The sequence below is a fragment of the Poecilia reticulata genome, linkage group LG16 (genome assembly GCF_000633615.1).
Source record: "Poecilia reticulata strain Guanapo linkage group LG16, Guppy_female_1.0+MT, whole genome shotgun sequence".
NCBI classification, from domain to species: domain Eukaryota; kingdom Metazoa; phylum Chordata; class Actinopteri; order Cyprinodontiformes; family Poeciliidae; genus Poecilia; species Poecilia reticulata.
Genome location: NC_024346.1, coordinates 2,284,021 through 2,309,753, shown reverse-complemented (window position 1 = coordinate 2,309,753; position 25,733 = coordinate 2,284,021). Strand labels below are relative to the sequence as shown.

The 25,733-nt window shown below is 39.1% G+C and overlaps 1 protein-coding gene across 16 annotated transcripts in view; it reads left to right on the top strand.

Annotated features, from left to right (window-relative positions):
* The window catches only part of syngap1b (synaptic Ras GTPase activating protein 1b), a 178,237-nt gene extending 153,316 nt beyond the window's left edge, over positions 1 to 24,921 (top strand). For 9 of the 16 annotated variants that reach the window (XM_008430768.2, XM_008430763.2, XM_008430762.2 and 6 more), the window contains 5 exons: positions 28 to 459; positions 1,141 to 1,314; positions 1,992 to 2,203; positions 8,759 to 8,831; positions 19,086 to 19,947. In XM_008430768.2, coding sequence (XP_008428990.1) covers positions 28 to 459; positions 1,141 to 1,314; positions 1,992 to 2,203; positions 8,759 to 8,831; positions 19,086 to 19,394 — 1,200 coding nt within the window. In that variant the 3' untranslated portion in view covers positions 19,395 to 19,947. Of the gene's footprint in view, positions 1 to 27; positions 460 to 1,140; positions 1,315 to 1,991; positions 2,204 to 3,170; positions 7,113 to 8,758; positions 11,886 to 19,085; positions 19,948 to 22,464 lie in introns of those variants that run through there. The other 7 variants (XR_535669.2, XM_008430765.2, XM_008430766.2 and 4 more) reach the window with 7 other exon arrangements.
* Positions 24,922 to 25,733: the final 812 nt, after the last annotated feature.

Below are 25,733 nucleotides of genomic sequence, written 5' to 3'. Positions count from 1 at the left end.
TTGCGGTGCGCTTCTTTTCTTTCCAAGGATAACCTCCAACAGCAACACGAAATGATGGGAATGGCCTCCCAGACTGGAACGTCCCACTCCTCCCTGGCCACCACTCCTCCCTCCACCGTTCAACCTATGCGGCAGAGCTCTGTTGCTCCGCCTCCCAGCCAGCGCGTCAAGTCCCAGACTTCCCACCAGCTATCCGTCAGCGCGGCGGCCGCGCCCGCCGCCTCTGGTAAAAGCCGTCCACAGAGCGGGAACCTCCTCCAGTCTCCAGAGTCTGGCTACGGCGGCAGGCAGCACGGGCCCCGGCAGCTATCGGTCAAAGACAACACTGCCCCGGGTCTTCCCCACCAGCAGAGCTCTGTCAGGGAAAGCGGGAGTCCACAAGGGACCACCAGTCAGAGCACTCAGCAGTCACCACAGCAGTCTCAACAGCATCTTTTAAAACCCACCATGAGTAAACAGGTAACACCTGCACACTCTCTATGTCTCATCTTCTCCGGGTCATCATGTCTTCTCACAGCTGTCTCTGGAGGACGACTGTGCATGGTGTTTATGTAATAACTATAAACAACTATAAAACCAACCACTTCAGAGTTTATTCTGAATTTAGTAGTTATTTTTTTATGCATTGCATTTATGTAATTTTGTATTTTGCTTGAGTTGTGTAAAGTACTATGAATTGCCTCAGCGTTCACTGCAAAAACACAAATGTTACCATTTATTTTTGGTCTGTTTTATAGTGCAGATATCTTACTTGAAATAAGACGAAACTTACAAGCAACTCTTCAGCAAGATATAGAAGCTTGTTTTTAATCAATCATTCCTTAATATAGATGAAAAATTACTAGCTTCACTGGTCGATTATTTCACTTATAGCAAGACATTTTTCCCATGTTACAAGTAAAACAGTCTGCCAGTAGAACTCCACTTTTTTTTTATCAATATTAAGGAATTATTGACTTAAGACAAGCTCCTATATTTTGCTGAAACGTTACCTACAAGTTTTGTCTTATTTCAAGTGTTCTAAGCCTAGATGCACTAGAGCCTAGATAAAAATACTTGTGTTTTTTTTCGCAGCGATACATGTGAAAAGCCTTTCTGTGCCTTCTTGTCCCATAGTAAGCCTTTCTCCTGTCTTCCCAGGGCTCCCAGTCACCTACCACCCTCAATCCCCCGACCCCAGCGAACGAGCGAACAGTGGCCTGGGTCTCCAACATGCCTCACCTGTCGGCCGACATCGAAAGTTCACGAATTGACCGAGAGGAGTTCAAGCTGAAGGAGTATTCGAAAAGCATGGATGAGTCGCGCATGGACAGGGTAGGCGTCATTTTAACACCACTGGTTCTTTTCCTGGACCAAATGTAAACACAACTGAGCCTAAGTTGTAGATGTTGTTGACTAATTTAATTCAGAATTACGAACAACGTGTGGCCATAGATCCTCTTATATTACTAAAGAAGGTTTTTTTGTAGAAGCTGAATGGGTTTAATAACACTTTGCATGAATCTGATGTTTTAATAACCTAAACAGCACATTAGAAATCATAAATATCTTTGTTGTAGAGGTTATATGTTTATTTAGTCAATAATTTAGTAGAAAAAAGTGTTCATGATTTGAAAACATAGCTTATTTTCTTGATATACAGTGTCATTTAATTGTGATGAATTAATTATATACCCTGCAATGAACTCAGTTTAAATTATTAATCAGATCCCACGACTATAGTTTTACATTCCGTAAACTGTATTTCTACAAAGTCTTGACTCTTCTCTCTTTATTTTATATGTTGCTTCCAAGGAGCAAAGTTTTTGGTTTAGAGTTTTTATTTCAGCTTTTATTACGTTTTCACTCTGGTTCAGTTGAGTCTGACTGCATGCAAGAAACAAACTGCAAACAAATTCAAGGTGGTTCAAAACTACACAATGTGTTTGCATTTACTTGCCCTGTTAGCCTCCAAACATGTCAAACTAAGCTGTTTCCTGTCGCCGCCTCAGGTCAAAGAGTACGAGGAGGAAATCAACTCTTTGAAGGAGCGTCTGCTGATGTCTCACAGAAAGCTGGAGGAGTACGAGAGGAGGCTCCTAGTGCAGGAGCAGCAGACCAATAAGATCCTCCTCCAGTACCAAAACCGTCTGGAGGACAGCGAGAGGAGGCTACGACAACAGCAAGTGGAGAAAGACTCCCAAATTAAAGGAATAATTAACAGGTAACTGGAGGCTGTTTTTGGGCTGGAGGGCAAAAGACGGCTCTGTGGTCTTTCATAGGCAGATGTGGGGAGCATGTAGTGGAAGAAGACATAATTTCCCCCTGACATGTGGTAAAAAGTGGCAAATTCTCTAAATGCCAGATTGCTAAACATAATTAAAATTATTCTAATCTGAGAAGTGTGTAAATGTAGAGGGCTTCCACCATGCAACATAACTGACGAATAAAATCATAAACCTGGAGAAGTGCTAACAGAGAATATTCTAATGTATTTCCTAGAGAACAAATCACTCTTTCTTTTTACCAGAGATCTTGCTCTGTGTAGTGTAGAGTGGGAAACCTTTCAGGTTTATTAAATCGCGTTAGGCAGGGAACTTTCCATCGACAAGGACGCCAGACAATTTGCAAAGAGATACAACTGATGTGAGATACTTTCACATGGAGAGCAGAAATCTCTGTCTTGTTAAATAAGTACAAAGGTTATGTTGCCCTGATTGTTTTCAAAGCAGAAAAAATTAGTCTTTGATTCACCACTTAGGAATTGCTCCGCTAAACCTGTTGTCAGATCCTCATGATGCGGTTTGTTCTTTGTTACAGCATCGTATTTAGCAAACTGCAGAGATCTGGAGCTGAGCCTTCATTTATTGGGTGATTTTGTGAAATACCAATGAGGCCAGTCTGCGAGAGCAGCTCTTAGTTGTTATTGATCTCCAGCAAATTAAGTGGTTCATGAGTAAGAAGTGGAATATCGATCGCTTCTCAGCTGTGTTCAGGCATGAAACCAAAACAGTTCCTGCGTTGTAGGATTTAATGCGAAGCTGCACATTAGCAGTGCTTTATTGTGGGAAACGTTTAGCCAAAAAGAAAACTCTGCCATATTTTCACATCTTGTGATAGTCATCTTGTGGTCTGCATGTGAAGGGTAGATATCTGTGACAGAGAATATTGCCACTTCTAATCCACTCCAGGAAAGAAGACTCGGAATGAAGACAGGGAGTCCTGCTGGCCCGTTAAGGAAAACGCATCTGTAACGCTCTAACTGAGCTTATAAAAGAACCTTAAACCATCCTCCCTCATCCCGTGCTGTTGCACCCACCAGCAGCCATTTTTTTATGCTCCTTTACTGGATTTTGGAATCATATCGGATAATTCCACCTAGTTTTCCAATATTCCAGAGGATTTCCCAGTAAAAGCACAAAAAGAATGACAATTTAATAACTCCAAAAGGGGGGAAAACTGCACTTTTTAAATGATTGTTATGGACTTTACTGCACAGGACTCTGGAAGACCATGGTTTGATATTAGCTCTTCCATTCCTGACGAAGGTGAACGCTGTTCACTGAAGGACTGCTGATGTTTCTCTCCGCAGAAGAAACATGGGGACTAATACCTCTCTCCCTTTTTTGTATACATAGTATGAGGAGGACAGAACATCACAGACAAAACTTGAATCAATATGTTGCGAAGATTCGGGCAGAAAGACATAGAGGAACTATGAGAACATTAGAGAATAATCACCTTGGTTATCTCCCTCTGGAGTATAAGCTTCAAGTGAATACTGACTTTATCAAGGCATACTTGTACCTTGACCTACTTTGACCTTGGGATGAATTAAGTAGCAGATCTGGATGCTTCCGAGTCAGTTTCTACTCACAGACCACTGAGCCAGACCGTGCATTGCAGGACTTGTGCATCATCTGGACACATTAGGAATGTGAATGCACATAAGAGCAATGCAGACAGAGTACTTGGATGCCAAGAAGCAACGTCTCAGGCCATCCTGCTGGGTTGACTGGACTCCAGAATCTAAGTGAATTAACAAGTGCAAGCATAGCCTTATGTTCTGTTTCCTCCTCAGTTGACTTTTACGTTCAGCTGACACCTTATGGCAGATTATTTATGGTAGAAATGCAAGTTCAGGACCAATATGACTCCTGGGTTGGCTTGCAAAAATCTTGTCTTTCCCTGCAGGACTGAAAACAGTCTGCGTTGTTTTTTCTTTCAGAGAAGCCTTAATGCTCTGTGCGTGAACTTCACTTTAAGCTCAGAGTATCTGTCAATAGACCAGGCCTGGTCTCAGCAGTCTAATTTAAACCAAAGCCAAATGCTAAAGGAATAGTTTGGATTTTTGTTTGAGCCAGGTTCTGTGAAGAGGTTATGAGTTGTTAGCATCTTCTTTCGTACAACCGCAGCATGGATGAGTAGCAGCCAGACTAAAGCAGGTTTCCGACATCTTAAAGCATCTTCAGCCTGTACTCATGGATTAGAGCAAACCTTAGTTCGACACAACAGCAAAATGCTAAAATGATTGACATGTTTTTCCCTATTTAAATTTAAAAAATATTCCTCACCAGAGCAGCGAGGAAAACAAACCACTGCTGCCAGGGAACACCAGATAACGAAGCGTGAATGAAAACATGACAAGTTCCTTATTTCCACCACTTGCTTTGCACTTCTGCTGTAGTTCACTACAAAAAGTCTGACAGGTGGGTTTTCAAGCAAAGTGTCATACTTACCAGCTATTTTTGCATTGTTTTGGTGTGGAGTGCTTTACATAGTTTCTTCATCTACTCGCTTTCTGAGTCAAAAACAAGGAAATCGCATATTCTTTATGTGATTTAATGTGCCAGACTTTGACGTCTCTTACATGATGACTTGGGATAAACAAATTGAAAAAGAAATCTATGATTTTTTACAGTTATGTTTTTGATAGTTTCAGTTTCTCATATTCACTCAAAGTAAAGCTCCTTTACGCTGATCTTTTAAAAATGGGGAAAGTAATGCAGTCAAGATGGCCAAATTATTATTTTTTTCAATAAAATTCACCTAAACTGCTAGGAAATATTTGAAAGTAAATTTGTTTTGTGGAAAAAACAATTTTATGTTCATTGTAATACTGGGAAGGCTAAAGAATCTTAGTATTGATCCAAGATGAGTTTATTTAAGGAGATTCCTGCTAAAGGTAAGATGAGGCCTAACCTCTCAACAAAGCCCTGCATCCAAAAGACAAAAAAATAATCCAAACTATTCCTTTAAACTTCAAGGTATGCTAGTTTAAATCTACTGAATCCACTTTACCTGTAGCATATGTATTTATAAATATGTATTTTTTTGGTTTTTAGGTTTAATATCTCTTTAGTTGGCTACAAGTTTTATCACTGTATTAAAATGATAAATATACATTAAATTATTTATCTTTCTCAAGCTGTTTGCTTTCAGTTGAAGAGATGGAGCGATGCATCGAAGAGAATCAAATCTGTGGTCTGTATTGCACCTATTATAGTAATAATCTATTTTTTAAGATAATCCATATCATATTAAACACAGTGATGCAAGAGCCATAGCAGTAATGGTATATATAGATATCTACAGAGTAAAAGTATATGACAGTGAGATATTTTAACCTTGCAATAGCTAAGCTTTTAGCCGGAGAAGCGCAATAACCCATACAATATGTCCAGATGTGCTGTTTGTGCAGATGCACATGCAGGACTCTGATATATTGTATGCATTTTCTGTACATAAAGAAACAGTGACTACCTGCCAAACTCTTCTACCAGGTGCCATCCATGGTGTCTGAATAAAGACCTGGAGTACTGTAAGGTGCAAAATGCCACAGAGGCAACATGACAACCATGACGCAACTTTATGACAAAATGCTAGTTCTGCAAAGTGTGAACTTAAGTTCTTTAAATTTGTTTTTCTTTTTCTTTTCTTTTTTCTGTACAGTGTTTGTGACTTTTTCTGCTTCTTAATTGAAAGCCTGGAATGAATATTATTTATTATTGAAAGCAAACATGATTTTCTTTTTCTCTGTATGATTTTGCTGTAAATGCTCGGTATGACCTTTTGACCTGCAGTCTGTCATTGGTGGTGTCCAGTGACATGGTGATCAGAATAGATGTTTGAGAAAGTTAGTCAGTACTGTCATTGAACTTATGCAGTCTTATTATTATTATTATTATTATTATTATTATTATTATTATTATTATTATTATTATTATTATTATTATTATTATTATTATTGTTTTAGAAACCACATTGCACTCATTGATAAGAACAGTTATGCAGCTGGAAGGAACGGCCTAATTTGGACATAAATGGTCACCTGTTCAGTAGAAGTGCACCGATTGCAGTTTTCTGGACGATCAGTGATATTTTGAAAGTTTCTGATCTTGGCTGATATTGATTTTTTTTTCTTTTATGTCTGAAAAGTCGCTGAATACAGCAATAAAGTCGTTAGGTTGACAACAGGGGGGTGATGTTGTGAACCACAGCAAAAGCAAACAGGAGCAGATTTACTGACCTTTGCTAAGGTAGATAAAATTGGTTTCTCATGTCAGTATCGGCAAACCGCAGATCACCTAAAGTCAAGGAAATGTATTGGTGCACCACTACTGTTCAGTCAACTTATGAGTGTCTTTGGTTCAGGTGTCAAGGAGCTGGCATGTCTTCGAAGGAAACTAGAAAGCGCAAGTTTTGTTTTCAGCTTTAGCTTATCGGAGTAGCATTTTCCACCTGAATGAAAGGTAAACATTCATCCATGTTCTTATCCAGTTATGGCTGTATAACATTAGCAGAATATGTGCCAGCTCCTTGCGAACTGATTCATTAACATACCCATTGCTGCTCTGCATGTGGTCCATACTCAAAAGTCCAAATCAACCCATTCCTTATGGATGTTCATATCAGTGAGCGTTCTTTGCTTTTTGTTTCAGAGTTATAGGTAACTTTCTGGTGTCCATATATCTGCCTCTCTTTAGTAGCAAGAATATATTGATAGGCTGTATAGATTGTATTACAGCATATCTGATGTTTTAATCTTGCAAATGAATTCACAGTGTGTGTGTGTGTGTGTGTGTGTGTGTGTGTGTGTGTGTGTGTGTGTGTGTGNGTGTGTGTGTGTGTGTGTGTGTGTGTGTGTGTGTGTGTGTGTGTGTGTGTGTGTGTGTGTGTGTGTGTGTGTGTGTGTGTGTGTGTGTGTGACTGACATGGCTCACAGCAACAGCCAAGGGTTTGTTTCTCAGTCTTTTTTAAAATTTGCAACAGATCTGTATAAAGTAGCTGCAAATATCGAATATTTCTTGTTCTAGAATGAACACCAGTTTGTTGGATGAAAGGCAGATTTTCAATCAAAGAGTTGAAGCTTTTGTTGCACATGTTGGAAATGAGAATCCCAGTGTATCTGCAGCTGCTTTTTGAACCAGGTCTGTCGTTTCGTTGACTTCACATCTCCTACACTTTTGTCTCCTGCCTTTTTTCTCTGTAGCACAATATTCAGACATTGTGACCTCATGTTTGGTAGATGCATTGTTTTTATTTTTGACTAAATGTACGACTTGACCTCAAAAGCACACTACTTGAACTGGATTTTTTTGTGACATATCACCCACACAAATCATTGTCTGCCTTTTGAAGTCATGTCGAATCTTAATGCTGTATAATCATGTTCCATTCCATTGTTCTCTGGGACGGTGCAAATATTTCTGTCTGTGCTGATGGTTTACCTATTCTCTTCTTCTTTTGTAAAATATCTCTCAACTCTGTACATTGTTCATGGAATAAAACATCCAAACACTTTGTTTGAAACTTTACCTGTGGATTTTCATTCTTTATTGTCAAACCTGTCCTCTGTGTTCTCAATTAAATCATATGAATGTGATGAAAGGCTTTGATGATTAAACCCTGATTTGATTAATTATAAACTAATTAATATTAATTGCAGAACTGACCTCTTTATTCACTATTATGAAGACCTAACCTAACACTAATCTCTTTGTAATGGTAAATATGAAGACGGTTGCTTTTGCGAGAGCAAAATGAAGCCTTGAGAAGCATAAAGTCTTTATTTATTCTCAGTAACTTTTCTTGGCACTCATCACCAAGCAACAGCGTTTCAGCCAGCTAGTTATAAGACAGATATGTGTGAGAAATATCATTGGATGACTGTCTGGAGTAAATCCCTGGCTCATGGATAATCACAGGAGCTGGGAAACATGCGCGGCCCGCTGGCTCATGAAAACTGCAGCAACGCTTTCACTCATATCAGTGAGATGAGGCTTTGAAATGATTAGTCAAAGGATTTTCTACCCGTGACTTGGTCAGTTCCTGTTACATAAGAAGGGACAATTCCCTAGGGATAATTGGGTTTTGTTCGCCTCACCGGAAACCAGGCCTTATTTTTCCACAGTTGGCCTCAAATTGCACTTTGTAAACACCTTAAATTGGACAGAAACACTTTGATAAACCCCGTGGGGGCGGGAAGAGAAAATGGCTCCATGGGATGAAAATTGGCTCCTGAGCATGGTTTGGGTGACTGCTGCTCTGCTCTTATTGGCAGCTTCAAAGGTGTTCAGCTTATCAGGTGTTGGGGATCAGATATGAGATGCAGGTGACCAGGAACTTTGTCACGGTGGTTTTGTTGAGTCAAAAGTTGGAGATGCACCTGCTCAACATCTTGTTAAGCTTGAATTCCTAATGCTCCCTCTCTTTTTGCCCCCCTCTCCACCCTTCGTCTCCCTCTCCCCTATCCTCTCTCTTTCTCTCTGCTACCAAGACTCATGGCTGTGGAGGATGAAATAAGGGGAGGAGCCATTTACGAGCCAAAAACCAGGATTTTCGCTGATCAGGTCTGTGAGATTGCTTCTTCTCTCGTCGAGTCCGTACGTTGGCCCGTGTTTTCCCCCTATCTGCTTTTCCTGTTCTCTTCCTCCCCTTGTTGTTGCTATGACCTGGTCTGCTGTGCGTGCGTGCGTGCGTGTGTGTATGTGTGTGTGTGTGTGTGTGTGGTCCCTCTTCTGACTGGATTGCCCTGTCCCTGACCTGTCCTTTATGTTTGGGTTTGAATGGCATCCGTCTGCAAGCAAATCGGGGAGCTTTGACGATGAAAGACTGTTACTGTTTGCATTCCTCAGAGCTATGGAAAGTCTGTCTGTGTCTGTGGTGGTGTTGCCGGATCCGCAGCTCTTTCTGAGCAGGTCTGGGTTCAGAACCGCCTGAAATTAGATGATGCAGAACCTGGGGGTTAAATGAAAGCTAACTGTGCAGCGTGGTCACGATCCTGAGGCGGCTGTGTCTTCAGGAGCTTCGTCACTGCGATGCTTCATGGTCTCGGGCCCCCTCCTCCTCTTACGCTGTCAGATTGTACCAGGCTCCTTTAGAGCATGAGTCATTCTGTAAATATAGTAAGTCCATGTTAGCATAACGACTCACGTAATGTTCTGCCGTCATGTTGCTAAGAAAAATACAAGAAATCAGAGTAATTGTTCCTTCATTGACGTCTGCATCTCTTCATCATGAAAGAAAAAAAGTAAAAGAATCAGTAACACTAAAAATAATATAACGTTAATGTCCACATATTGTAAATATTAAAATTATGATTGCTATTTATGTTTATTCACAGTTGTATTTAAAATTTGGAGACACTTTTAGGGTTTGTGAAGTTCATCTTATTTCCACTGTTTTACTGTAACATTATCCTGTTAAAACACACCTACACACAATCCCATTTTAACATATCAGTATTTATTAAACCAAGATAATAAAAGCAAATAAAAAAAGGAGAAATCAAAACCTTATTTATTAAGGGGAAAGGCCTATCCAAGCTGATGTGTGTGCAGAACAAAACCAGAACGTGTAAACTGGGACCAAAACCAAAGGATGCAGCTGAAAATGTCAACTTTTTCAGGTGAACCTTAATGCAGGTTAATTCAGATCAATATAATTGATTATGGTTATGAAGTTAGCATTAAATCAAATTGTGATCCAGCTTTTTGTTTGAATGTTGCAGGATAAACGTACGTTGCATTAAAGGTGGAAAAGGTTCAGGTCCAAATGCATTCTGGATGTTAAATTAAAAATCTAGAGATGATCCGTAATGTTTCTCATGAGCCTTTCTGCTTTGGCATGTCCTAATGCGAACACTTCTTCTTTTTTCCACATATTTTCAAAGATAACTCACTTAAAGGCTGGGGAGAAAAAAATCAAAGGAAATCCTCAGGGGAGATCTCCTTTAGTTTCCCTTCAAAGCAGCAGAAATCAGAAAGTTCATTAAGTATGCCATGAGAACAGAGGATTCATCTGAACAAAGAGCTTTATTACACATTTATAACTACAACATTAGAGCATTTCAGCTGAATGTGACTCAACAGGACGAAGTACAGTCAGTTTCTGCAGTTTGTCTTTTAAAGAAATGTATTTGTAGCTTTTCATTAAATCCTAGAGTGAGAATGAAGTGGGTTTTGTGTAGAAGTAGATATTATGATTCTGTCAAGTGGGAATCAGTAAAGATATGACCTCAGAATGAGTTTTATTAAAAATAATAGGTGTTAAATGTTAATTATCTAAATAGAAAAGACACAGGTTTTCTTAATTTATAAATTATTTGTGATTGATTCAGTTACTAAATGAAGATTCCTCACCTGGATGAAGATCCTCAGCTGTACTCTTATGTTATTGGATTTTATTTACAATTTCCAATGGATCAATATAAGATTAAACATTGACAGTTGATTAGTAAATGTCTTGCAATTTTTAAAAGTGGCTCAGTTAAATAATTTATTGTAATAAGAGAGCCGGAATCAAAGAAACAGAAAACATAAATTAAACAGATGAACTTAAATAAACCTGTGCCTAGGGTGGCCTCTAGTGGCACAAATTAAAAAATGCATCCAATTGAATATTTTAAATGCAATACAAGAAGTTACTACTTTACAGCCACAGTTTTGTTTGTTACTTTTTGACTGTTTTAATAACATATTAGTGCAACAATATAAATACTTTATGGTATGCTACTATAAATACTACATTTAGGTAAATTCAGTGTAGGTAACTTTTGAATTGCATTTTTTAGGCAGTATTTAAATATAAAATGGTTTGCTTAGTGGGAAAACGGTTCTGTCACATTTGATTATGATTACACTTCAGCTCTTCCTCTCACTGTCGCATCGTTTATGAGTGTCTGAATCGTTGTGTGTCCAAGGTGGAGACATTTTGAAACAATTATTCCTGATCTGTTTGTGATTTTACATAATTCAGCGATGTAAATATCTTCTGGGTTTTTAATGTGTATTTATCTCTCTGTAGAGTTGATGCATGATTGAAACAAGCATGTTGTTCAAGCTGTACTTTTCCCTTTCTGAACCAGGGAATGTTCCAGATTCAGCTGTGAAGCCAGTTAATCAGCCGTTATCACATCCAGATGTCGTTTTGGAGTTGCACGATTTAACACCTTTTTGTTTTCTTATTGCATGACTTCTGCTAATGATGAGCTGCATGGCATGCTGCTAGAAGGCTTTCAGGCTGCTAAGCATCTGAAACTGTTTGGTGTTGTTGCAGTCATGTTCTGTATCTGTATGTAAATGTGCTTCAGGAAGGATTTTATCTGTATATTTACGTTTTGTTTTCTGTTCACTTTGTGTTGTATGTGTTATGTTTTGGTGGCTGTTGTGTTTCTCCTCGGCCCTCACTGCCCTTCTGAATCCTTTCGTCTTGTACACCAGCTTTCCCTCCTGATTTTGGCTCCCTCCTCCCACCTCTTACGTTTAGCCTTCCTTTCCTTTCCTCTCCTCTTCTTTCCTCTCCTCTCCTCCTATGTTGATGAGATACGGTGATTTCTCTTAGGGGAGGCGTCAGTCCATCCTAGTGCAGCCCCGACTTGCGCCTGTCCCACCCCGAGTACCCAGGTAATAACCCAAACCGCCAAACTTTCACTCCATCCATAACTGCTGCCTCTTTTCCACTTCTACTGTTTTCTTTGTGTGCATCCCTGTGCATAAGCAGCACCTTGTAAAACCCACCGCAGGTCAACACACTTTATTTCCCCTTTCATCTTCACTGCAAAACACAAAGAGGTCTGTCACAGGATATTTGCACACATGCATTTTCAAATAATAAAATATGTGATGACAGTTTCTTACCAGCTTTTAAAAAACAGAGAAATTGTTAAGTAAAGGACAAAAGGAAAAATATTAGACCCTCAATATTTGTTGGAGCTTCAGTCCCATTCTATCAAACATTAACTTTGGTATTTTTAATCAATTTAACCAAAGAAATTCAATGACATGGTCTCTCTTTGTTACAGACTAATTTCAACAGAAAGGCTAAATATTAAAAAAATTGAACAAATAAGAACAAAAGGAGGAAACGGGGAGGTCCAAGAGCTTTCACCGATTGGCACGAGCAAACAAAACAGCCACAAACCGAGACATGGAACCAACAAGCAACAAATAAATCTATCAGTAATAAAAACTGAGCGAAGAAAAGAGAAGAAGTTGGCTAATCAAAAACCTCATCCCAGGTGTGTAACAAGAGCAAAGAGAAAAAAATTAGAAAATGTGAGAATAAAATAAAAATCCTGAAAATGAGAGAACTTAAAAGAAAACTTATGTTGGACAAACTTAATAAGAAACATGATTTAAAGGAAAATAAGACTACAATGAAAAAATTCCAGCATGTTATGGGAGTCATCTTCAAATATTTATTGAGTTAGGTAGAGTTTTGTTTTCCAAGCAGAAAGTTACTTTTCCTCTGCTTCTAAATAATGTGTTGCATTCTTTCTCTGACTGACCTCTAGTAACACTTCACTTCACTGACCTCAGAATTAACTATTTATGTTTCATTTATATGTTGAGAAAATCAGACGAGCAAGTTTCTACAAAAATATGATCAATATTTGGTCTGAACTATCTAATGTTTATACTTATTATGCTATTACTATGCTAATAATCAGCAATCCATATAGGCCTTTATTTTTGTGTTTTGCTATTAAAATATTAACTGTAAATAAATATTAAATATCCATTCAAAGGGTATTAAGTAGCTACATGTTTCAGCTAAACTGCAGACATGATGTTTCTTTTAAGAATGTAGATGAAGAAATGGTATAGCAAGCCAGGCGGAGCCAAATTGTTTTGTGGATCTAGAGAAAGGACATGAGAAGACAGAAGAGGAAGTCAGAAATATGTGAGGGTAGGCGGCTGTGAGGGGTGAGTGTGGGGATAGATAAGGGATCGAGGATCCGCTCTGAGAATTACTTCATGACAAAGAAGTTCAGGAACACTGGAATGGTTTAACTGACAAAATAGACGCAAGATTTTCTTTTGGAGTGACTAAAGTGAATTGGAGAAGGATGAGTTTGGCCCAAAAGCCAGATTAGGTCAGATTGAGGACATTTATTCCTCTGGGTCTGGGTCTTTGCCTCATGTAGAAGAGTTTAATTGCTCTTGTCTTGAAGAACAATGGTGGGATAGAGGATGAAGCAGATAGACAGACTGAGGTTTTGTCTGCAGTAATGTGAACATCACTTATATAAGTAATGTTCACTTATATTTATACTTAGTGAACATTACTTATATCCACATGCTGGAAACAAAACAGGGAGCGGAAAGTAGGATACAAGGAGGGAGCTGGAAATAGTGACATCTTGGACATATCAGATGGATTATTAATCCATTATTAAGTTATTCTACCATGTTTCATGGCGAATTGTCAGATTTCAAGGTTTGGCCACGGCCATATTCTTTGATGTAGCAAAAAACATTTTGATAACTTTTGATAACCATCCATGGATGGACGGATGGAAACTCCGGTTTAGCAGTTTGTATAGGACGTTAGAGAGATAAGAGATGGTAGAGACATGTGCAGAAGAGAGTTAGTGAATATATTAGACAAAGAATGATGAAGAAGGAGCTGTCATGGAGGAAGAAAAGAGGAAGACCACAGAAGAATATCATAGAGAAGACAAACATGCGAAGGGATTTGGTGTCTGACATACAGCACAGTTTTTCTCTTCTATGGTTTTTATAAATTTAAAAAACATTATTCATTTGCTATGAATGGTAAAGAGTTTTTGACAAATACAATAAAAATGAATTAGAAAGAAAACAAAACCAAATGCACACAGGCACTTGTTTTGTGGCTCCACGAACTTCAGTACAGATTTGTGAGCAAGACATGTGAAATTAAATGTTAACATTTTTGGGCGTTTTTTTCTGGCCCAAAATGGAGCTTTTAAAACATTCCCATTCTTGTCAGTGAATCTGTCTGTAAGTTATTAAAATTCCTATATTACTTCTCTTTTAGCTGTAGCTTATGTCCTGAAATACCATGTTTCTGTTGGTTTTCTTTTAGTTATCATGCTTTCCTATACACACATGCATACATTTGCCTTCCGGGTGCATCCGCCTCCTCTACACCCCAGCATCTCCATCACACCCTCTGATAAACACTGGGAATTATGTGAAATCTCCGTATCTGTCCCAATCCTTCCCCAAAGAACACTGATTACTGTGCACATGTTTTCTGTGTCTTTCAGTGAGTCTGTGTTTGAATATTTATGTGTTTTGTGTTTGTGTCCAGCACCTGATTGTGTTTGTTTGTTTGGTTGGTTGTTGATGTAAGCCAGCTGTTACTGTGTCAGACGACGTCCAACACTCATTCTGTATTTTGATGTTCGATTCTTTTGCTGTGAAGTTAGAGTTCTTTACCCAGAAAGCTTGTTGCTCCAAGGCAAAGAGTTTTAAGTCTTGTTAGTGATGAAACCCATAAATACAACAGGTTTTAATTTCAAACATTGGGGTGAGAAAGATTGAACACTTTTCTTTAAATATCCTCCTTCCAAATTGGAGTAGACAGAGGTGATGTGTAAGATATGTTTTTTTTTTGTGTCCCTAACATTTCAGGGCTCCACTAAATGTGCTGTGTTTCTGTCTCCAGTACTGAAAAGCTCATTACTTTTAAACAGAAAGACCACAACACTCTAATTAAATGCATTAAGTAGTTAAACACCACAGCCACAAAGAGCCAAGCAAGTTTGGTAAGTTAAAAAGGATGTCAGTCAACATTTTGCCATGCGTTTGTTCACCTGCTTGATCTCTGGGTTTAATAGACATGTGTATCAGCCTACACATGGGTATTAAACTACACTGTTGGTTGTGTTTGAGAGTAACTGAACAGTTGTCACTCAGGTTGTGTTACTGGCATCCTATTACTGTTTATAGCACCAGTTAGCAAAGTGTTTTCATTCATTTGGTTCTGATTGAGAAGAGAAAAGGCCTGGTAGTTCACATTAAAAGAAATTGGGGGGCAGACTTAATCTTTTTGTTGTTTTTTTTCTCATGTTTTTTAAGCAAAACAGAAACCCTTCCACTCACAGCGATCACAACCACGAGATAAAAAATTATCTGCTGATAATTTGCTTTTAATCTTTTATTTTTTTTCTACTGGATGCAAGCTGTTTCCCTTCCTTTCTGTCTCTTTTACAGCACTTCATTCCACTTGCATTACAATAATTCATGTCTCTTCTATGCAACATAAAATGATTTCATGCATGCAGGTTTTCAGGGGTTTGGTAAAGAGATTTCCAAACAAATCCATGCCAGACAATTTCAAGATGTACCAGCAAACTGTTAGATGAAGAAATAGGAGTGTTTGAAGTGGAGGAGGGATTAGATTTATTATTTAGTATCCTAACTGATGAGTAGCTTTTTGAACCATCACAGGTTGAAGAAACTGAAGTTCTGACCTGATCATAAAGCTAACAGGTTGCCATATCGGGGCTGGTTCCATCCTTACATGATTTGCTTAACTCAGATCAGTTAATGTACTTTCAACAATGATGAAAGTACATCAGCTTCAACTTTGGCTTCAAGCACTGCCTGCTGAGGTCCCCTTTTGAAGTGGGCACTGGACCATTATCCACCAAAACCAGCAAGTGAAGATGAAGTCCCTCAAACCAAAAACCGCCTCTCCTGTGGGAGACAGGCTTTTTCCAATGAATGAGTTTGACTTTTTACCAGCAGTGCCAGTCATTCTCCTAGTACAGAGCCAAATGTCACCACTCCTCTTCTTTGTACTAAGCATTCTCTAAATTAACAAAACCAAAAAACTGCTTGAGAAAACTCCCATATACGCCTCAATTTTCCTTGCAAAGTTAGAAGCTAGTCTTGTGTTTCATGGCCATTTTGAAATCTGCATTGAAGCTCTTGAATCTAAAATGTGAATATAAGTTAGAGGAACTTTTCAGTTCCTCACAACAAACTTTAACTTGGAGGCTGAGAATGAATTTCCTCATAGTTAAAGTAAGCAGCCCCTTTGCTTTGTAAGAGGAACCACTAGGATCTCTGCTACCTTTTTGTCCTTTGCACCACCAGGTTATTTTAACTACCTTGAATACCTAAGTTCCAGCAACAGCCGCGTTGATGTTTTTAAGACTAAAGATGTATCGGTCTAGTTTAGTAGAGCCGCAAAGTACTTTTTCTTCACTCTAATTCACTTTTAAGTCAAGGTCAATATTATCTTTCTGCATTTAAGGTACTGTTGGAAAAGCACAGCTTCCGTCAGCTGATGATGCTTGAGGCAGACCAAAAGGCTTTTTTCTATTCACATTTGAGTTTTTCATTTCCCATTAGCCTGCCAGTGCTGCACAAGCTTAGCTTCAAAATGTAATAGGGGGCTTAGCCTGGTGCTCATCTTTACATTCGGTATATAACACCAAGTTTAGGTATTAGAAATAAACAGCATTATCAGCAATAGCACCCATTAAAAAGGAATGGTATCCTACAACTTTGGCCACTCATGCTTTATGTCTGTTGCATTCTGAATAACAGAATATTCTTCCCAAGATAGGAGTTAAATGCAATGAGATCTCTCCGAGACATTTTAAGTTCACCTTGGCTGTACGCTTTGGCACACTGAATCTCTCCAGATGATCCATTTCCTCGTCCCGAAGGTACATGAGTCAATGAGTTGGGAAATTGTAATTAAGCTGTTCCCTGTTTGCTGCTGGTGGCTCCCAGGTGTAATCTGGCCACGCTTCAGAATGTGGTTCCACCATCTATACTCAGTGATATTGCTGCTGTCCGCTCAAACTTCTGCACAAGCTTAGACCAGTGGAAGGACCTTCCATGTATCTAATTCTAGTTTAAGCAACATAAGACCCCATGCTCTCTGTACTGATCCTCCTGTTGGTGATGGCCCCATAATTCTTAACCCAGACATTGGCTGGACTTGTAGTTATTGTGAATGGTATTGAACTGCAATTAATCTTTCTTGACATCTAAAATTTGCCATTGTAGCAAAACTGCCCCCTGGTAGGGCATCTTATGGTGATTTTCTCATGGCCCTCTTATGGCAAAACTTTCTCTGGTTTGCTGAGATGCTGAGATCCTCAGGACTAACAACAGAACTCCACTTCAAACAACTCAAAAGGAGTGACCTCACCCTGATGTTTTTCACTTCTTCCATTGCTAGAAAAGGGTTAAAGTTCCCACGAAATGTATACCAAAGCTGAGTCTGCTCACACAGCCCCTCTCTAGACATGCTTTCCATCAGTCTGACAGCAGCTGAATGTGTGCATGTCATCATGCCTGAATGAAAACCCTCCTGTCTTTCCTTTAGGTCATACCATGATAACTTTACATGTCATATCTGACATGTAAAAAGGCTTCAGGGGAAAAAAATTAGTCTAGAATAATGATGTCAAACTTAACCAATCAATTTCTCTATCATAATAATTATATAAAGTTATTAAGCATTTTTCCAAAATGCCTGAGCCAAATGAATGGGAGCAATAATGTTAAATGGTCTGTTTCATATTTAGACTGCAGTCTATACCAAAAAGCAGGGTAAACACTGCAATCACTCAAAATGCACCAAAAGATGATATTTTCCTGGAGCTGACAGTAATTGTCTTCGACATTTTGAACTGGCACTTTTAACAAATGTTAAAATTGTTGCATTGAGCTTGTCTGAGAAGTGCAAAACATAAACTAGAGATATTTTTTGTTTTTTTTTGCAGTGTAATGCATTAGTCTTGTCAAACTCTGCTCAGTGCAGTAGTGAATTAGGCATTCAAACCTCGAGTTGGACTTTGGCTAAACTTTCTTTTAGACCAAGTTTAGCTTGAGTCACAGTCAGCAAACGATTTGCCATAGACAGTTTTGATAATTACCAGAACTTTCCCAGAACATTAGATGAGGGAGAGCAAGACGATTACCAATTAGAAACAGTTTCATGGGAACTTTAATATGATTTTTTTTTAATGGCATTAAGGTTTTAAGCTACTTGGTGAATCCATGCAGCAGCGCTGTCAGCTGTAGGTTGGCTCTGTTTGGTCTTTACAATAATTGTTTGGATTTTATGCTTTTATGCTTCTTAAATCTGGTGCTGGCATCAATGTGGCTTGCATGTTTACAAGTATAAGCTAAGCCTTTAGTGTTTTAGTACAATTAAGATGTTTTTTTAATTATTATTCTGTAGTGATTAAGTTTTCCAGGTCGTGTGAAAACATGTAGATGATATTTAGTGGATTTTGCTCTCTGGTATGGGAACCTCCTGGCTTTGCCTGATGCCCGTCACACGACAAACACTCCTCACTTCTCATCCCAGGAGAATCAGGATCTTTTGGCCGTGAAGAATTTTAATTCCCCTTCATCTCCTCTTTCTCTGTGTCCCTTTTCCTGTGCTGCCATTTCTATTGGTGTTCGTCATGCATCGGCCTCGTAACTCATTTGGCTCTTTCTCTCCTCTCTCTGTCTCCTCCTCTGACCCCTAATCATTTCTTTTTACTTTATGATTCCCTCTTGGTTTCTGCTTTGATCACCACTTTTACATGTCTTCATTTTCACCAACTCTTACTACGTTTAAATGTTGACATTTCACCACTTCAAATCACAAACTTTCTTTCTTTTTCCTCTTCCCATTTTTGTCTGATTGTTCCTGCTTTTCTCCTCCGGTTCTTAATATTATTTTCTCAACTTGACTTAATTGGACATATCCTTGTAATCCATCATCCCTTCCATCGTTCATTGAATGGCATTTCTCCTACGACCATTTCTCCCTGCTCCCACTCCTCTTTTCCTTCCCCTCTCTCTCTATCTCGCTAGGAGGACCAGCTTTCCTCCCTGGGTTCAGCAGACCCCGGTGTGAAAACTGAAGGTGGAGGGGGAGGAGGAGGAGGAGGAGGAGAACAAGGAGGAGCGGTTACCAACGATCAAGGCCCCACAGTCTCTTCCTCTGGCATTTTCTCCAACACATCGCCCCACAATGGAGTCCTCCCCCAAATTGTAGACCTTCCCTCCTCACCCACCCCTGATTCACAACTTAGTCAGAATGAAGAGCTCCGTGGCAATCTAAAGACAACTTCACAGGCAACTGGAACCACAGCAACGGCAACTACGGGAGTCGCAGATTAAAGGGGGGAGTAGGTCAAACACAACAGCGAGGAGCCAAATCAGAGAGAGAGATGGCACAAAGGAAAAAAACCGTCCCCCCCACTCCTGTTTTGTTTCCATTTTATACAAAAAAAAAAGACACTTTCTTGAAAACATACATGTGTCCTTATGACCCGGGCAAGAGAGAGAAGAACACTGTGAGGGAGAGAACTAATAATCACCCTGTATAACGCATAACACATTAACACTAAGGGCTCTTCAATGGACTTGATGCTCACACGGAGCTTTAGATAGTCTTGGTCTTGCAGGACAAGATCACGATACTTTGCACCTACTTTGAGTCTGTCACACAAAGCAACCTGCTGTTTGAATCCATCGCCTCTCTTTGACTCCATCACATAAGGATTGAGCACTAAACTCTTGCACCCCAAAGACTTCAGAGTAGCCTTTAAAAAAGGAAGCAGTACAAGCTGTAAACCCATGGACCAGCAGTGCCTTTTAAAAGTATTCATACTCCTTAGACCTTTTTCCATTTCATTTCGTCACAACAACAGACTTAAATGTGTTTTTCCTGGAATTTTATGTGACCAACACAAAGTAGTGCATAACTGTGAAGTCAAAAGGGAAGCAGACATATTTTTTTAATATTTCAGATCGATTTGTAGACAAGTCCCAGAGTTTAGCAGAGTCATTTTTAGCTGCAAGTCTGGTGGAACATCTCAACCAGCTTTGCACATCGAGAGATTAAGATTGTTGAGAACATCTGTGAACATCAGCTTTTAAGTCTTGTCACAATTTCCTAGAGTCTGGACTTTGACTAGACCATTCATGCTCTGGCTGTATGTTCAGGGTCGCTGTCCTGCTGGACGATGAACCTCGATGAATGTAGCCCAAGATCAAATTTAGTCTGACCAGACCCAAAATGTTTTCTGAGACCTTTTCTTGGCTTCTGTCAGTTAAGTTCTTCTTTCCTCTCCTCCATAAAGGCCAGATTTGTGAACTGCATGACTAAGAGCTGTCTTGTCGACAGACTGTCCTACCTGAGCTCTGAAGCTCCTCCAGAGTCACCACGGTGCTCTTGGCTGCCTCTGATTAATGCTTCCTTGCTTGACCTGACATTTTAGATGGACGTCCATGTCTTGTGTCATCCTCTCTCCACCCTCAGAAGTCGGACTAAAGACTCCTCTGTGAGACGTTCAAAGCTTCGGACGTTACTTTATAACCTAAACTTCTCCAGAACTTCCTCACTGACCTTCCTGCTGGGTTCACCATGCTGAAGACGTCACAGCAAATCTGGATTTATCCTGAGATTAAATTGCACACAGATGGAGTCTACTTATTATGTAACTTTTAAATTTAATTAGTTTCATTTGACTTTATTTAGGGGCATCATCGTAAAGGCTTTTTACTTTTTAGAAATGTTACTTTGGTTTTAATGTTTTAAATCCACAAATCTCCAGTTTCCTTAAATCTCTACTTTGTGTTGGTTTATCACATAAAATCCCAGTGCATTGACTTTTGTGGTTGTAGCATGAGAAAATGTAAAAAAAAGTGCAAGGAGTATGAACACGTTTGCAAGGTACTAAAGGCGCATCACTATCCTGAACAGCCAGCCTGCAGTCTTTCACAGGAGAGACGCGGTGATGACCTCTGGCTTTTTTCCTAGTGCCTTTGAGCGTTTTTCAACAGGGTTTAACTACAGATGTGCACATGGGCATCTACCTTAGCTTTGTTAGAAGGAGACATAAATGATGTGCTGAAAGGGTCATGCTCTAGGATTTGAGTTACAGAAAAACACTTTGGGAAACTTTTGTTTTGCTTTCTTCAACCTAAGGGACTACTTGTTTCCGGAATGAGCTCGTGCATTTTTTCTCTTCTCAATCTCAGAACTGATACATGACAAACTGGTGCTAAACAGAAACAAATGGTGCCATTTTACCAAGTGAGCTGTCTGTGTGTCTGCCATACCACTGCCTCGCTGTCTCCCCCTTCCCCTGCAACGTGTTCTTGATGTGCCTCTGTCTCTGTTCTCTGCATCCTGTTCTGCTCCAATGTCTGATGGGGTTGTTTCCCCCCCCCCCCCCCTCTCTAGAAGTGCACTATTTCAATATCTGGTTGTATTTAAGGTCACTAAAAGCAGCTTCTTAATTTAGGATAGAAAAAATGAGCAAGTAATTTAATTTCATGTTACAGTAAAAGCTCATTTAATTCACTTTGAGTGGCAGCAATCTAACTTCTCCTCAAACTGCTTCTTTAAGTGCAGATAAACACAAGTGATGTTAAGGGTTGTTCAGTGGAATGTATTAAATAATATTTTTCCATATAATAGATCATTTATAACTATATAGATTGTCTTAGATTAGCCATTAAGTGCCTGAGATAAATGTGCTTAGACGAGCTCAACCAAAGGGTTGATTTGTTTCAAAGTATTATATTGCACCCACATTTTTAAAAAGAGATTTTAAAATGTTCTTATTTTGATCAGATGTGTTTATTTAAAATAAAATCTGAAGTTTATGTCATGGCAACAATATTAGAATAACTTGACATGATTTTGAGAATAAATGTTGTGTCGTGTGTGTAAAATGCCTACAAACACTACTGTTGGAAGTGTTTCTAACATGCATTCATATTCATTTTCATTTTGAACTGTCTGTTGTAAGATTTGTGTGTTTTCCCAGTCTGCTTCACATTCTGTTTAAATGTGGCGTGTTATCCGAGAGGAGGTCAGAGTAATTAGTTTAGATTCATCCTGAAACCAGTGACTGTTGAACCAAAACCTAAACACACTAGCAGTCTTAACGCAGGGACACGTAGGGCTACTTCCTCCTTTCATTGTGAAATCTACCTGTGTGATGAATGATCCTGGATTAACATTGCTGTGAAAATACCTCAGTGACTCAGGTAAACAAGCAGTTGCCTCAGAGCTGAACGCTAACACACACACACACACTCAAATAATTAAAAACAGGATGAGTCCAGCTTTGGAGAGACTGCCGCTCGATATCTATGCTTTAACAGCACCTGATCAAGCACCTCTGCCCCGTTTCTTCTCTCTCTGTGTCTCCCCTTGTTTTTCTCCCCCTTCTAGCCACTCTCAAAGCTTCATGGAGGACAATGTGGAACCTAATTGGCTGATGCACCATCGGCAGTCTTCGGGGTGGCATGGCCAAATGTCCAGAGCCCTCTCTCGTGACGCGATTGGCTGACAAAGGGAGAACTTGGGCCGTTGGTCCTATTCTCTTGTCTCTAGGGATGGTGCAATCCCCCAGCGGACCATGTAAGGAAATGCTGGGATTTCTTTCTTTTTTTTTTTCACTTTACTTGGGCCCTCTCTCTCTCTGATTTGACAAAGGGATTGAAAATAATGTGTTTGACACCTCATTGTTGGATCCATTTTTCACCTATTTAAGGTGGGCTGGACATACTTTGGTGTTTGTAAGCCTGCCGAGCATGCAAAGAACAGCTATGCAGTCTGATCAATCAGCAGAACGGAGGAACACACAGGTCAAGGACAGCGTGGTTCTCAAAGTAAGAGAGAGAGACCTAAAGTGTATTTCAAAGGTGCTTGACTTCTCTTGTTATTTCAGTCCAAGCTGACTCATATTTAAACCTTTCATTTCCCTCTCCTTAGCTCTATTATTACAAATTTTGAGTCTTTTTTTCTTGATTTTTGACAGACTTTATATTTTAGCTTTTCCTCTTTTTCGGAGTTTGATTTTAAAAGGAAACTAAATATGCACAGCCTATTTCAAAAACTGCTGAGGAACAAAAAATCCTGCTTCAAAGACGACTTTGGAAAAACTGGACAGAATGTTATTTATATTTCTATAACGGATTACTCTTATAGTATTTAAAGGAAAAAGAAACTCTTCATCAGACACCTTCTGGAGGAGATATTTATTTCTTGATAAAAATCCGATGGAGCGATCCATTTTATATGAACCAAGTTTTCATACTGAGACAATCTGATGGAGAACAAAGTTGCTCTAAAGCACTGAAGGGACGAACTTGTGTTCTACCTACTCCCCCTATACGACAGTTTGCACGTTGCTGTGACCAGCCTGCTCTTTATTTTTGGGTATTTAAAAAAATATTCTAGAAAGACACGTCAGCGGATGTTTTCTGTCCAACAATCGCCGAGGAGCTCTCCATTTATGGACGATTTGAAAAGCCGTTGGATGCGGACGTTTGCTTCACGCTGACTGTGTATTGTGTAGAGTTTGACCAGAGCAGGGGGGATGAACTTGTTGTTTTCATTGTGGCCATATTTCCAGTCGAATTGCTGTAAAACTACTCATTTATTTCTGCAGCTGGACTCCACTGACACCAGTCTGACCTGAATAAAAAAAAAAATCCCTGCCATTTCTGCTTGACATGAGAACAGAGAGAGATATGTTAGAGGTCCTGCTGAAACGAGTGAATGTGTTTGTAAATACATAAATGTATAAATGTGCGTATGTGTTGGCTAAATCTTGTGTACATATTGGATATGTGTGTGTATATATGGTATGTCTGTGTGTATATAGTTTGTTTGTACATGCAGAGTGTACAGTTATTTTTTTCCTCTAATGTTTCTCTCTCTTTGTATGACTAGGTCTTCTCAAGTTCCAAACACCGAGGCATGGAAAGGTTTTTACACGTAATACTGACAGAGGCACTTTTTACACGCAGACTTAGAATATCAGCCAGGTCTGTCACTTCTAGCTACGTTCTCACATAAGAAGCTACTCACATAATCTTAAGCTTGCACTCATTTTCTGACCAACTTAAAAAGCTTTTTTAGATAAGATTTGGGTGAGCAAGCATTGTTTGTACATATTATGGTCAAACCGAAACCTTTTTTTTTTTTTTTTTTTCATTTGCATTTATTTAAAAAGTTCTCAACTTTGCTTTGAGTTCTATCACTTTTGGTTTCTATGATATATATGTTTGAGGGTGGTTGTCATTCATAGGTATATATTTAATCTGACAACCCTTATATATGTTTCTTGAAATTTTGCTCCCCAAATCCTGCGCTCATGGAACCGTTTTATGCAGGCAAATCCGTCCATGAAAGCATACTGTTATTACTTAAAACTGCTTGTTTTTGTATAGGTCCTAACTAAATAAGTGTGCCTCCTCCATATACTCTTACTAACCATAGATCCATTATCTCTGCTGGTCACACATGTTCACACCCTCCTTTACAAGCCATAGCCCCTTTTCCCCCTCAGATCTCCTCTATTGTTGTTTTTCCAGGACAGACTTTTGGGGATTTTGTGTATATTAATGGAAGAGTGGTGTTGAAGAGTGTTTTGCAGTTATATATGGATTTGTTATGAATGTGGATATTCTGCTAGTTGAGTTATTATTGTAATAATGATAATAATCATTGCCTCTTTGATTTTGTTGATTAATGATGCAGTTGAAGAAGATGACATTGTTTCTTCTTTTTTTTTTTTTTCTTCTTTTTTTTTGAACACACCGCAATTTATATTTTTCGGGTGGGTGACAGCGGAGATAGAAATACATAATTAAATTAATAAATAAAAAATATTTGAATTCTTACCTTGTAGTGTGTTGTTTTTAAATCAAGGAGTTGAATTTAAATGCTTTATTATAAAATAAAAGAGGCTGGACAGTGGCGCGGTTATCAGCCCTGCAAAAAGGTCCTGAGCTCTTGCAGCATGGAGTTTGCATGTTCTCCCTGTGCATAGCTGAAAATGAAATAACACACAATAACACTATATCAGCACTCAAGGCAGCACAAATCATCTAGAATAATAAAAAACCCAACAGCCAAATTGTTAAAAAAAAACAACTAAAGTGCAAGTTTGATCTTGAATTTCGTGTATCTGAGGAAAAGTACATAATACATGTACAATCTTTATTTATTGAAATAAATTAAAAATCTCTGAAGAAAAGCTAAGTTCACCCTTATTGCTTTTGCTAGATTTTTGAGAGAAAGTAGCAACTAGGTGAAAATTACCTGATTGTCATCACTGTGACCAACAAAGCAGTTTGCAACTCTGATGCAGAAAGTAGAAAGATGCAACAATGCCAAGTTGGAATGATGTAGACATTTAAATTAAAGACATTTTTTAACAAATCCCATGGATCGGGAGTTTTTTCTTCATGCTGACTCAATCCATCCAGTGTTTGGATGTGTGAAAACCTCACAGGTGAGTTTCTCCTGTTTGGAGCTGCATAACGATCCCCACTCACCCGCAGCAACAGACGTTTTTCTTCTGTGATTCTGCTCTCAGATGAGCCGAGTAGATCGTTTCTGCATCCCCAGCCAGTGTGCCCAGGGTGATGATGGACCCAGGAAGAGGAGATTCAGCAGAACACGGCATGCTTGTCAGGGTGCTACCCTCC